At 46.5% G+C, this 14,453-nt stretch overlaps 1 protein-coding gene across 5 annotated transcripts in view; it reads left to right on the top strand.

Annotated features, from left to right (window-relative positions):
* Positions 1-804: 804 nt before the first annotated feature.
* SCUBE2 (signal peptide, CUB domain and EGF like domain containing 2) overlaps positions 805-14,453 on the top strand; it is a 67,434-nt gene continuing 53,785 nt past the window's right edge. The window contains exons 1-3 of one of the 5 annotated variants that reach the window (XR_013442443.1): positions 805-1,050; positions 2,406-2,528; positions 10,016-10,141. Coding sequence is in view for 4 of the 5 variants with exons in the window: in XM_078058417.1 (XP_077914543.1) it covers positions 927-1,050; positions 2,406-2,528; positions 10,016-10,141 (373 nt within the window). In the remaining variant the exon portion in view is untranslated. The remainder of the gene's footprint in view (positions 1,051-2,405; positions 2,529-10,015; positions 10,142-14,453) is intronic. The other 4 variants (XM_078058417.1, XM_036121387.2, XM_078058418.1 and 1 more) reach the window with 4 other exon arrangements.

The following is a 14,453-nucleotide window of genomic DNA, read 5'->3' on the forward strand; positions in this document are numbered from 1 at the left end:
AGTTCAGATGGTCATAGAAACCACCCGTGACCCAGGCAAAACTGGTGCGGTCTCTTGTCCCTGCTGGCTCACCTTTGACTGCTAGCCCCCTTTCCCTTCACCTTCTAGGCTCCCCTGTAGATACATTTAACTAGTGTTGAGTGAGATGAACATTTTCTGCTGTGATTCTAGGCCCAGCAGTGTACCAGAGAGGAACAGTCCTAAGCATGTGGGGTGGTGGGACAGGTGGTTGGGCCACTGCTTGGGGCTGGGGATCACAGAAGGCCTGGCCTGGGCAACACGGAGAAAGGTGCAGAGTGCATGTGAAGGTGAGCGGGGATCCGATGTTGCCCTCTCCCCTGAGTCTCCTGAGGGTCAGAAGTATGTGGAATTGCTCACTCCAACCACATTACCCGTCCCAAGTGGAGAGGTGGGAAAGCCCCAGAGGTGGCTTTAGGGTTTGGGGATTATAGGATTCTGAACTACACAGGACAATTTCTGGGAGCCTCCTGTTGGAATATTTCAGGCCAGAGTGCTATTTGTCGCACAAGAGGGACTGGGTCAAGTTGTAGGACACTGCAAACGGCGGAGCACGAGGCTCTGGGGGCTGGAGCGGGGCGGGGGTGCGGGAGCAGCGGGTCTGGTGACGGGGCCTGCACTGGGGACTCGGGCCTGCCCGGCCAAGCTGACAGCCGCCCTCCGGCCACCGCGGCCGCGCCCCCTCCGCCCAGCGCCCGGAGGGGGAAGGGAGGGGGCCGGGAGGGGCGGCACTGCCCCCGCGCCGCCCGCCCCGGCCCCGGGGAGGACCGTGTGAAAATGAGGCCGGGGCTCGGGGGCCGGGCGGGGCCGGGCCGGGGGTGTCAGAGCGCGGCGGGCAGGGCGCCCGCACACACCTCCCGGAGCCGCCGCCGCGCTCGCCGTCTCTGCCCGCAGCCGCCGCGCCACCCATGGGGGTCTTGGGCCGCGGCTGCCCCGGGACGGCCCGGGCGCTGCTGTCGCTGCTGCTGCCGCCGCTGCTGCTGACCGCGGCCGTCCCGCCCGGCCCGGGCCGCGCCCCGGGGCCGCCAGAGGGTGAGTGCCCGCACCTCCGGGGCCTCGGCACGCACCTGGCAGAGGCGGGCGGGGCCGGCGCCGGGACGGGGTCCCGGGTCTTCCCCCCAACCCCCGCGCGGGGTCGCGCCGCGCGGGGCGGGCCGGGCCAGGGCTTGGCTGCGGGAGCTCCGCGTGGCCCCCGCTCCCCTGGGGCCTCACCCGCTGGCCAGGCCAAGGCGCCGCCACCGCTTGGGCTAGAGGCCCAGGGCCTGAGTGCCGCGGCCCGGCCTCGGACCCGGGGCTGATGACAGTTCCCGCCCCGGTCCCGCTGCCCGGGGTGCCCGGAGAGCGCCTGCTGGGCAGACTCTCGCCCGCTGAGTAGGACGGAGAGCACCCGACTCTCGGCGGTCCGGCTCCTCATGTGTGTAGGTGGGGAACCTGAGGGTCCCGACCGCGGTACCTCCGTGAGGCTGTGGCAGCTTTGCTCCATCTTTCTTCCGGAGCCGGGAAGTTCTGTGGGCTTCAGGGTCGGCCCCAGAGAGTTCTCTATCTGCGAAACAGGCGCCGGTTGAGGATCCGGGAATACCGTGAGCCTTAAGCCGCAACAAACCTGGGTTTTCCCGGCGGCCAGAGATAAGTACCCTGGACGCTGTGCGTTAACTGGACTTGCAGTAATTTCAAAAACTTTTGTTTTTAATTAACATCCTAGAGTGGTGTCAATGCAGGAAATACTTCAGGCCAACGCCGGTTTCCAGGTTGTGAGGGCGGGCAGCGGTTGATGGGGTGTGGAAACCATTCCCACTTTGCGCCATCTGAGAGCTCAGGATGGTGTGCTCAGAGCCCAGGGCAAGCTTTTCCCGTATACCCCAAGCCCCGAGAAAGCTGACACTGCTTGGTTTTCAGGTTTTGCTTTTTTCGTTTTGTTTCGTTTTTGCCAACGTGGTCTTTTCCTTCAACAGGCATTTATTACTGCCTACTCATGTGCCTGGCACTGTGCTTGGCATCAGGGGCACAGAGTCTGTCATCAAGACACCATCTAGAGGGGAGGACCGGCAGGAAAACAGTAACAGTCCTGTGTGATATGTGCTATGAAAGGAGATAAATATGGCAGCGGGTTGTGGGGGACACCACCTCCACTGGGGGATCACAGTAGGCTCCCTGGAGAAGGTAGATTGGAGCTGAGTCTTGCAGGCGAGTAGAAAGGGTGTGTGTGGGGTAGTCTAGTGAGAGGGAACAGAAGACTGGAAGTGGAGTGGTTCATCCTAGGGTCTCCTGAGGAGTTTAGCTGATGAGGAGTGGGGTGGGCTGGTGGGAGATGAAGCTAAAGGAGGGCCGATGCCAGATCTCGAAGGGCTTGGGGCATGGTACCAGGAGCTTGCTGTGCTCTTTTGCAGATGTGGACGAGTGTGCCCAAGGGCTAGATGACTGCCACACCAATGCCCTCTGTCAGAATACACTCACCTCCTACAAGTGCTCCTGCAAGCCTGGCTACCAAGGGGAGGGCAGGCAGTGTGAGGGTAAGTGACTTGGGGACTGGTGGTAAGTGGGCCAGCAGGTGAAGCTCCCCACCCCCTCAGCTCTTGTAGTGGCCACTCATGCTGGTAAAAGTGCCCCTCCACTGCCCCCCATGTCATACCACCCACCTTCTGAAATACATTTCAGACCCTTAGCACACTAGGAACATTAGGTCTTCCCTAGAGCTGATCATATAGTTTTATGTGGTTCCAAAATGTCCTTTTGTCTAGCTTGTGTAAAGGAAAAGAGGTGCTTTAGTATTTTTGGTCCCACTCAGTTTGGGGGCAGAAAGTCAACAGTCATATGGATCAGGAGAGCCACGCCTGCCAGAGAAGGGCTGATCCTTCACCTCCCTGGGGCAGTTTACACCCGTGCCCTGGAGTCTGAGGGCAGGAGTCCTGCCTTCCACTGCTGGCTCTGGAGGGTCCATCTTGTTCATGGCTTTGGGCTGTTTGGCGTTGTGACCTCCCAAGCTTTAGAGCTATACCAAGGGCCTGCCTCATTTGGAGCTGCATGCTCACCCTGGAAAGGTGTGCAAAGGGATATTTTAAGCCCTTAGAGTTCTAGATCTTTGAGCCTAAAGTCTGGACTCTGCCATCTTGTGTTCTGGGCAAGTGTCATGAACTCTGAAATTCAGAACTGGCCAGAGACTGGGCACTCCTAGGAGGAGGCTATTCCTGGGGATGGAATCATGGCATGTTGGAGCTGGCAGGGCTCTTCTCTTTCAGGGAGCTCTGAGGCATTCCCATCCCTCAGATGTGAGACACTGAATTGGGAAGGGGACTTGTGGCCATAATCACACAGCTAACCAACAGGTTGAAGAAAGTCAGATGTCTACCCCTAGCTCTGTCCCTGGACCCTTATCTCTTGGATTCACTCAGCCTCCTGGTGTCCTTCTTTGGTGGGTGAGAAATCCTGATATTTATATTTTCCTTTGTGCGTAAGGAGCAAAACTTGTTTCTCCTATCAGAGGAGACATACTCCTGGTCAGGTTCATAGCAAATGGGGTTGGTAGTCCATCCTTAAAGCCCTTGTGTTTCTCTAAGATCATGTTCTCCCAGAGACAGGCAGCCATCCCTCTCTGTCTTACATCATGGGAGGCCAAAAGGCTACCTCTCCCTGGAACCTCTCTCTGCCGATTCCTCTGTACCACATCCTCACTACTTACAGAACGGGAACTCACACATGTTCATACCCTGCTTGGGGAAAAAATGTTTACTTTTTCACTGGTTTTCTGTATACTCTCTGGGAGTGGGGGAGGGGGCAGAAACTGTGCCATGGTTTCTTTGAGATAGAGTACATATTTAGCAAGTGATATAGAATGACAGGTGGCAAGAATTTCTTTATTCTTAGCTGTTGGGCTTGACATATGACACATGAAACTGAATTGCTGACAGTTTATCCTTGAAAAGTCTACTATTTAGGGGCGCCTGGGTGGCTCAGTCGTTGGGCGTCTGCCTTCGGCTCAGGTCATGATCCCAGGGTCCTGGGATTGAACCCCGCATTGGGCTCCCTGCTCCACGGGAAGCCTGCTTCTCCCTCTCCCACTCCCCCTGCTTGTGTCTCTCTCTCGCTGTGTCTCTCTCTGTCAAATAAGTAAATAAAATCTTAAAAAAAAAAAAAGAAAAGTCTACTATTTAGTTTAAAATAACTAATGAATGACTGGCGTTGTTGCTTTTATATATTTAAATTGGCTTTAAAATAATAATATACATTGTTATTATAAAAAGTCAAACAATACAGAAAATGTATGAAATAGAAAATTAAAGACCCTCTTACTCCTTTATCCACAGGTAATCACTGTTAACAGGGAGCATATATTCGTTGTAGTGTCATTGAAAACTAAAACTCCAGAGGGATATGATCTTTTACATACTTGTAATACTTTTGAATACCTATAAAGCTAGTGAGTAAGGATGTCCCTGTTTAGTTCGGATTTCTTGGTGCCAGAGTTGAGAAGCAGAAACATTCTTCCAAGAAGGAAAAGGAAAGAAAATGAAGATTGCAAGGATTCAAAGATGTAGATATTTGAAGATGTGACTCTTTTATGTGTGTTCCTTGGCTTACTGGTTTAAACCTCTCAGGTCCAACCCCTGGTATCGTTTCTGTTGTGTTTATCGTCAGCTTCGCTGCTGCTGATTAAGTATAGAGATGGGAACTGGGTTTGCCCAGAGTGACCAGAATTTTATCCTCTATAGTTTCTTCTGCCAAATTATTGGAGAAATGAAAATATGGGCCCTGAATAAGTATTTTGAAAATAATACGATTCCAAAGTGGCTTTGAAGAAATGAAGTTTCGTTCTAAATGATCTTTGTTTATATCCCAGACTTTGGGGATGGGGCATTTCAGTGGTCAGTGTTCATTGTATGGTTCTTACTTCTCAATCTAGGGAACTGAATCAAATTTAACAAGGATGAATCTAAACGTGGCCTTTGTATTGAGGAGCTGTGTGTTTTTGTTTTTGTTTTTAAGATTTTATTATTTATTTGACAGAGAGAGACACACAGAGAGAGGGAACACAAGCAGGGGGAGTGGGAGAGGGAGAAGCAGACTTCCTGCCAAGCAGGGAGCCCGATGCGGGGCTTGATCCCAGGACCCTGGGATCATGACCTGAGCCGAAGGCATATGCTCAATGACTAGCGACCCAGGTGCCCCGAGGAGCTGTGTTTAAAAAAAAAAATTTATTTTGGAATGATTTTAAATTTCATGAAAGTTGCAAAAATAGTGCAGAATTCACATATGCCCTTCACTTATCTTACCCTGATGTTAACAGCTTATATAACCAGAGTACAATATCAAAACCAGGAAATTAACGTTGGCACAATACTTCTAACTAAACTAGAGACCTTAGTCAGATTTCACCAGTTTTTTCTTAATGTTCTCCCCCACCAACGCCATTCCAATTCAGAGTCCCACATTATGTTTAGTTGTTGTGTCTCCTTTGTCTCCTCCAATCTTGACAGTTCCTGTCTTTCCTAGTTTTTCGTGACTTCGACACTTTGGGTAAGTACTGCTCAGTTCTTTTGTTTACCTTGTTTTTTCATGTTAAGAATTGATACGGTAGAAATTGACCCAGTAAGAGAATGTCCCATGTTTTCTCACAATAAAATTAAGATTATGCATTGTAGTAATACAAAAAGTAAAGCTTTTGGCAATACGGCTACGGAAATGCTGTTGTGTGCTTTTTGGCACATCCCGTGGTGGGGGGGGATTGGAGGGTGAGGCACATGACATTAATATGTGCAATTACTAGCGATCACGTGGTTAAGATGATACACCCTGGGTTTCTCCACTGCAAAGTTACTATTTCTTCCTTTTGTAATAAACACACATCTTAGGGCAGATACTTTCAGTCTATGCTAATATCCTGTTTCTTCTCAAGTCTTTGCCCACTGATTTTAGCATCCAGCTGTGGATCTTGCCTGCAACAGTTATAACTATGATGTAATAACTGGTAATTTTGTTTTTCCCTCATTCCTTATATGTCTGTTGACTGAGATTCTTCTGTAAGGAAGATCTTTTTCTTCTCCCTTGTTTGTTTATGCATTGATTTATGTATTTATGCCAGTATGGACTCATGGGTATTTAATTGTTTGTATAGTAATTTATTTTGGGCTCAGATTATTCCAGCTTTAGCCATTGGGAGCTCTTTCACATTGTTTCCTGTGTCCTTTTGACATGCTCTCATCCTTTTTTGAGAAATTTCTAGTTTTCTAGTACCATAAGATACCACAGACTCATCTTGTATTTTCCCTTCCCCAGCCCTGGAACCAGGCACTTCTCCAAGGAGCCCTGGTTCCTTTTATTGGGAAATGGTACATAGAAACCAAGATCTGGATGCTTGGTGTTCTCATTGTTACTGGGATGTCATTGCTCCTAGGCTTTCTCTGTGCACAGACCTAGGAAATATATGTATGTATCCTAACCCACACATATACATTTATCTATACTTATTCCTTCTATATATATCCATTCACAAATATATTAAAAACAATGACTTACACTGTTGCTTTGGATTCCAAAGCAATGCCACAAGATTTACTCAGTCTCCCTCTTTGCTTATTTGTAACTTCTTTCTCCAACAGTGAGAAAGGTGGCTCTCATTATCTGCAATATAGTTAGTTACCTGTTTATTCAATCCAAGTATACACATAAATAATTTATAAAGCTATTCCATAGCCTTGCAAGTAAAACAGATTTACTAATTAGACTACAGTATCTGTATGCAGCTCTTTTTATTTTTAGCCTTAGAACATTCCGTCAAGGTGTTTTTCAAAGTGACTTGGCTAGTACTTTTCTTCTACGTTTCCTTCAGTGTGGTTGTTATTCATTTGTTATACAGCTACGTTCATTTGTTTCTCTTTGTATCCCATTTTTATCTGTTCCCTCCCCCCCACCTCTGTATACTGGTTGATTGTATGTATGTACGTAAGTACATAGGTATGTCCTTATGTATGTATGTATTCATGAATATATCACTATGGTTCCGAGAGTCAAAACTATACAAAATGGCATACCCAGAGAAGTATTACTCCCTTTCCCCATTCCTGTTCTCCTGTTCCTCATTCCTCCTTTTCATCCTTTTCCCACATACCATGGATCACCGATCTCTCTAATTTCTAGATAAACCTAGTTTATCCTCCCTGCTTCCTAGATTTCTCTTGCAAATAAATGTGTATTTTCTTTTCCTTTCTTTTCTCTTCTTTCTTTCTTTTGAGAGAACGAGAGAGAGAGAGAACAAGTGTGAGTGTGGGGGTGGGGAGGGCAGAGGGAGAGAGAGAGTCTTAAGCAGGCCCCATGCTCGGTGTGGAGCCTGATGCAGGACTCCATCTCAGGACCCTGAGATCATGACCTGAGTTGAAATCAAGAGTCAGACGCTTAACTGACTGAGCCACCCAAGCACCCTGATAAATGTGTATTTTCTTTTGAACTACTTTAGTGAATTCTAATTTATATACCATAGAATCCACCAATTCAAAGTAAGTCTACAAATCAATGATTTTGAGTAAATTAGCTGAGTTGTGCAACTATCACATAATATAGTTTTCAAACATTTTCCTCGTCTCAATAAGAGCCCGATTCCCAGCCCCAGCTCCGGGCAACCACTAGTCTACTTCCTGTCTCTACGGATTTGCATTTTCTGGATATTTCATATAAATAGAATCATACAATATGTGGTCTTTTGCTTTTGTCTTCCTTCACATAGCATGCTTTTGAGGTTCATCCATGTTGTAGCCTATACTGGCATTTTATTCCTTTTTATTGTTAACTAATATTCTATTGTATGGATATACCATCTTTTGTTTATCCATCCACCAGTGATGGATATGTGGGTTATTTCTACTTTTGGGCTATTATAAATAATGTCACTGTGAACATTTACCTGCAAGTCTTTGTGTGGACATAATTTTTCATTTCTTTTGGATATATACCTAGAAGTATAAAGAAATTTCTAGATGGCATGGGAAATTTGTTTAACCTCTTAAGAAACTGCTACATTGTTTCCAAAGTGGCTGTGCCATCTCACATTACTATCAGCAGTGTATGAGGGTTCCCATTTCTCCACATCCTCATCAACATTTGTTATTGTCTGTCTTTTTTATTCAAACTGTTCTAGTGAGTGTGAAATGGTATCTCATTGTGGTTTTAATTTGAATTCCCATAATAATTAATGATGTTGACCACCCTTTCATATGCTTATTACCCATTTCTGTATCCTCTTTGATGAAATGTCTATTCAAATTGTTTGCCCATTCTGAAATTGGGTTGTCTTATTATTGTTGTGAGAGTTCTTTGTAAGTCCTTTATGAGGTATGTGATTTGCAAATATCTTCCACCAATCTGTGGCTTGTCTTCATTTTATTTATTTATTTATTTAAAAGATTTTATTTATTTATTTATTTGACACAGAGAGAGAGAGACGGCGAGAGAGGAAACACAAGCAGGGGGAGTGGGAGAGGGAGAAGCAGGCTCCTTGCTGAGCAGGGAGCCCGATGTGGGGCTGGATCCCAGAACCCTGGGATCATGACCTGAGCCGAAGGCAGACGCTTAATGACTGAGCCACCCAGTCGCCCCTTATTTATTTATTTTGTGTGTGCGTGTTTAAGATTTTATTTATTTATTTATTTACTTAAGAGCACACACAAGCGGTGGTGGGGAGCAGCAGGCAGAGGGAGAAGCAGGCTTCCTGTTGAGCAAGGAGCCCGATGTGGGACTCAAACCTAGGACCCTGGGATCATGACCTGAGCCAAAGGCAGACGCTTAACCGACTGAGCCACCCAGGCGTCCCTTAAAAGTTTAAAAGTTGTAAATTTTTATAAAGTCCAATTCATTAATTTTAAAACTTATGAATTGTGTGTTTGGTGTTGTATAATCCAAGGTCTCGGATTTTTCTCATAAAAGCTTTATGTTTTCTCTTAAAATTTTATGGTTTTAGTTCTTACATTTAGGACCCTGATCCATTTTTGTTGATTTTTGTGTAGGTGTGAGTTTAAGGGTCTAAATTCATCTTTTTGCATATGGACGTTGTCTCAGCACCATTTGTTGAAATGACTATCATTTCTCCCAATAAATTGCCTTAGCACTCTTGTCTACAATCAAGTGACCATAAATATAATGTTTATTTCTAGACTCTCTATCCTGTTCCATTGATCTGTATGTTTTTCTTTATGCCTGTACCACACTATTTTGATAACTGTAGCTTTTTGTAAGTGAAAGTCCTCCAAATCAAGGGAAAGTTCTACTTTTTCAATATTGTTTTGGTTCTTCTGAGTCTTTTGCATTTCTGTATACATTCTAGGTTAAGCTTGTCAAGTTTTGCCAAAAAGCACACTGGAATGTATGTATTTTTCATATTCCTTGATTTTTTTTTACATGATAATAAACTACAGATCCTCTTTTGCATTTTGATTTTTTTTAACTTAGTAGTATATCCTAGAAATCACCCCAAATCAGTTCATAGAGATCTTTGTCATTTTTTTTTTCAACAGCTGCACGGTACTTCATCGAATAAATGTACCATAGTTCTTCAGCTACTTTCCAATGTGTGGGCCAGTTAGGTTGTTTCTAGTATTTTGTTTTTTGTTTTTTAAGATTTTATTTATTTATTTGACAGAGAGAGACACAGCGAGAGCAGGAACACAAGCAGGGGGAGTGGGAGAGGGAGAAGCAGGCTTCCCGCCGAGCAGGGAGCCCGATGTGGGGCTCGATCCCAGGACCCTCGGACTATGACCCGAGCCAAAGGCAGACACTTAACGATTGAGCCACCCAGGCACCGCTGTTTCTAGTATTTTGTGATTACAAACAATACTGCAGTGAATAACCTTGTGCATATTATTTTTCCTGTTGTTGGAGATGTATCTTCAGGGTAGATTCCTAGAAGTGGGATGGCTGGTTAGAGGGTAAATACATATATCTCCATCCTAAAGAAATGCCCCCCCCCCAAAAAAGAAATGGCCTCTGTCTGGCTTACTTCTCTTTTATTCCTCAGACATTGATGAATGTGAGAATGAACTCAACGGAGGCTGTGTCCATGACTGTTTGAATATTCCAGGCAATTATCGCTGCACATGTTTTGATGGCTTCAAGTTGGCTCATGATGGTCATAATTGTCTTGGTAAGGAAAACGGTTGGAAATGGTGGGGCTCCTTTACTTACCCTCTGGTGCCCCACCCTTTTGTTTCCTTTGATGAAAACATACTCATTAAAACAAAAAGGGGATCAGAGACTTGTGTTTTCTGCCCCCCTAGAAATCACACTCCCTGACAGAAAACCAGGTGAAGTGTTTCAGTTTTTATGTGATCATTCATGATATAAATTCTCCATTAGTCTAAGGAGATGGACATCATTGTTATTACTCATTTCTAGCATTGACTTCTCCCCTTTAAGATCTTTGGTCTTGCGTTGAAAGACTTATAACCATTTCTTTAATGCTGTAAGTATCTCTATCCTAGAATTGGTAAAACTACTTGTTCTGAAAATTCCAAATGTGTGATTGGATCTCAGTCAGGTAACCCCACCCCCTTTCTGCTTGAGAGACAGAGAAGTTCAAATAGAAACCTTCCATTAACATCCTCCTTTTATTCCACAAAACAGGAACATCTGTTGGAGTTTCAGTCCCTGAGTTAGGGACTGCAAAGAGCGTTGTTTATGTTGGTTGCTTATGCCAGGAATAAAACAGAATTCAGAAATAGCAAGCAATTGGATTGGGCTGAGTGGGCTGAGTGTTGAATAGTCTTAGAGGATGCAGCACACCTGGCAGACAGGTATTCGTGGTCTGTTCGCATTTTAAGGCTGGTGCTATCGTTGTACAGAAGGACATCCTGGGAGACAGATGGCATCAGGGTCCTTGACACTGATGACCCTTTGTGTGGTTAACCTGCTGACGTCTGCTTGGCTGACCAAGGAGTAACTTGAGCCAGGCCCTGACACGGTGGGGATGGCTATTGAGATGATTCATTATGGTACAGGGGGAATGGCTGCTTGATTAAATGCTTTGAGAGCAGCATAAAAGTCACTAGATAAGTACAGACAGAACTCGTTTTTTGAGTGGTGGGGAAGGAGAGACTTTCCATCTGGGAATCAACCCTTGTATGTCGTTTATCCCACTTCGGTGTCCCCTGGAACCCCATCCTGATATAGATTCTGGCCCTTCCTGTTGGTGCCCTGTGTGAGTCACTCTTGGGGTCAGAACACTTGGCCTTGCAAGCCTGCAGCGGTCAGGAAGATTTGATTGAGGGCTGAGGGCTCACTAACCCCTTTGCAGACTGCCTAGGGCGGTCAGGACCCCAAAAAGACACTAGAGAGCCAATCCTGACAACAGCAGTCAATTGAGATTAATTAAAAAACTAAAAAAAATAAAAATAAAAATAAGTCACTTTCAGTGTGTAATTTTTGGGGAAGCATGCAGTATGTTTTAGGGGTTTTGTTTTTACCATTTTTGGGGGGTGAATCTCACATTTCCTTTTGATTTGCCAAAAGTGTCATTTGGGGGAATTTATGTCTAATGGCAGATCTAGTCATCACAGTTGTGCTCAAACCCCAAGTTGTGCCTGGGGGAACATGTGAGCTTCCTAAGAGCAACAGGCCAAACCACCGCAGGGTTTAAGGACCTGGGCCAGGTTTGGGTCGGGTGGTTCCGAGTCAAGGCTGGCTCAGAAATCCTGAGGCCGGGAGTCTTTCTTTGCCTTGGCTGCTAACACAGATATTTCAGTGGACTATCTCCATTTCCCCTCCTTGGGGTCTCTTGGTGGCCTCAGTAGCAAGGATCTGCCTAGCAGAAATATCCTGAGTATCCGCTGAGTGTACCTGGAGGGGCTAAGGATTCTTTAAAGGAAGCCATGAGAAAATGAAGTGGTATGGTAAGAAGAGCAGGACCAGCAGACACAGAGATTTCTGTGCCATTTAGACTTGAAAGGGCTGAAGCGTTTTGTGACACGGAAGCTCAGAGGCAAAGCTTTTCAGGAGCAGCACTGTGCAGTGTTCCCTGGGCTGACCGCGGACCTCTCCTCGGCCCCTCACCACGTGCTAGCCAGAATATACACAGTACAAATACCACTTAAGTCTGGCACCAAACCCAGAGTGCTTCAAGATCCTGAATGCCCGAGAGCCTGAAAAACGAAACGCAGCTCTCTTCCGTGTCGCTCACCTGCCTGAATTCACTTTCCATTTATTGAGTGTCTAGGAGTGCTTCTTAGCTGTTCAGTGTTGTGGCATTGGTTCTCAACTCCGGCTGCACATTAGAATCATTCAAGAAGTTTAAAACAACACCATTGCCTAGGTCTCATCCAAGATGAGTTACGTCAGCATCTCAGGAGGTGGGGTCCCAGCATCTGGGTGCTAACATGCAGCCAGGGTTGAGAACCACTGTTTTGCAGTCTAGAGAAACTCACCAGGTGAGTGATAACCTATTTGTGCATGTGAACACACACACTTTTTGTATTAATTCAGTCAGAGTACATCACCCAACTCAATGGCACATTTCTAGTGGCTTTGGAGAAAGGAATAGTAGCTTAAAGGTAGGATGGGTGGGTGGCAGCTCAGAGGGGAGCACACCTTTACTCAAACCAATCCAGGATTTGGCGTTCAGGGAAACAGATCTCTCCTGCTCACCATGAGTCCTCATCATGGAACACCTTGGCCAGGTGTGTTCCAGCGGCTCATACTTTGGAATGTGCTCCCTTTACCCTTTGGCATAGAGAAGGGCAAGTTTGTTAGGCTTGAGGGGATGGCTCGAGTCCCATCTGTTTAGAAAGACATCTGCCTGGTAGTGTGGGAGGATGCATGACTATAAGATCTGAAGCTTGAAACCAGATAACAGATATTTAAATGTGAATTTTCTTGTTATGGGTGTGCCCAGAAGCTAGTGTTAGGCACATGGGAAATCAGGCTGGAGAAGTAAATTGCTTTTATTATTTATTTTTATTTTTAATTTTTTTAGATTTTATTTCTTTATTTGAAAGAGAGAGAGCGCACGTGTGCAAGCAAGCAGTGGGAAGAGCAAAGGGAGAGGGACAAGCAGAGTCTGTGCTGAGCACAGAGCCCAACGCGGGGCTTGATCCCACAACTCGGAGATCATGACCTGAGCTGAAATCAAGAGTCGAACGTTTAACTGACTGAGCCACCCAGGCGCCCCAAAATAAATTGCTTTTGTATCAGCCTTCTCCTTAAGCCTTTGTCATGTCTGAGACTTTTCTGGAAGTTTCCTCTGCTTTGGCTCTGGTGATGCTATGCTCTCCTGCTTTTTTGTTCATGCACTGAACAATGTGCATCTGCAGTTCCAGGGCTGTGCTAAATGAAACAAAAATCTCTGTCCTCAAGGAGTCTGCAATCCAGTGGAGATGGATAAGTGAAAGGTTTTGAGGGGTCAAAAGGTGCAAATTAAAAAAAGAAGATTTTGAGAATGTGATACGGTCAGTGTATTGATGGAGCCGTGCACAGAGTAATATGTGACACAGTGGAAGGAAAGTCCCTTAACCCACCCCGGGGGGTGGTGGAAGACAGGTGGCGGATGACTCATTCCCTCTTTGTCTTTCTGATGGCTCCTTCTCTGCGGCTTCTGCTGTCTCCTCTACTTTCTCCTGCCCCTGGTATTCTCCTGAATTCTGCCTCTGGCCCTGTGCTCTCTGCAAACCTTCTCTTCCTTCCCACTGCTGCCTTCGGCTTTCTCGTCTACATCCACCTCGGCTTTCCGAGGTGCCGTCACAACACCAGACTCAGGTTTCCCACTGCCTTCTGGACCGAGGCCTGAAGGTCAGCATCTCACACACATCACCTCCCTGCCGCGGTGGGGGCCAACCTCATCTCCACCCCCATGTCCCCACCCGGCTCTGGTCTTCATGTTCCTCGGCCACCCTACCCAATGCCCACATGGTTTTCCACCCTGCAGGCACCTCGCCCACAGTCCTCTTCTATTTTTTCTATTCCTTCCTAGGCATCCCCATGGCCAGGCCCCAGGTCTGGTCCCCCACAAGCCCCGGCTGAGGCTATTTCAGGTACACGTGTGAAGCTAGACTCCCAGACTTTCAGTTCTTCTTGTATCCTACCCTTCCTTGGCTACCACCTTCTTCCCAACCCAAGGGTCTGACCATGCCAGCCTTGCCACAGTGGTTCCCGACTGCCTCCCAGATCAAGGCCGAACTTCTTTGCCTGGTATCCTCCCAGCTTTGTCTCCTGTAACTTCCCTGCATGGACCTGTGCTCCAGACAAACTGAATGGCCGCCCTTATCTGAACATACTCCATGCTCCCCAGCATCTGCACTATGCTCATGCCCTTTCTTTTGCCTAAAATCCCTTCTCCTGATTCAGAACTGAAGGCATCCTGTAGGGCCCATCTTTCATAAAACCCATCCCGATACCCTACAACCAGGTGGCCTCTTAATGTTTTGCACCACCTTTTACTGTATCCCACAATTACTCGGATGTTTGTC

This window comes from Halichoerus grypus, chromosome 11 (genome assembly GCF_964656455.1).
Source record: "Halichoerus grypus chromosome 11, mHalGry1.hap1.1, whole genome shotgun sequence".
In the NCBI taxonomy this organism is placed as follows: Eukaryota; Metazoa; Chordata; class Mammalia; order Carnivora; family Phocidae; genus Halichoerus; species Halichoerus grypus.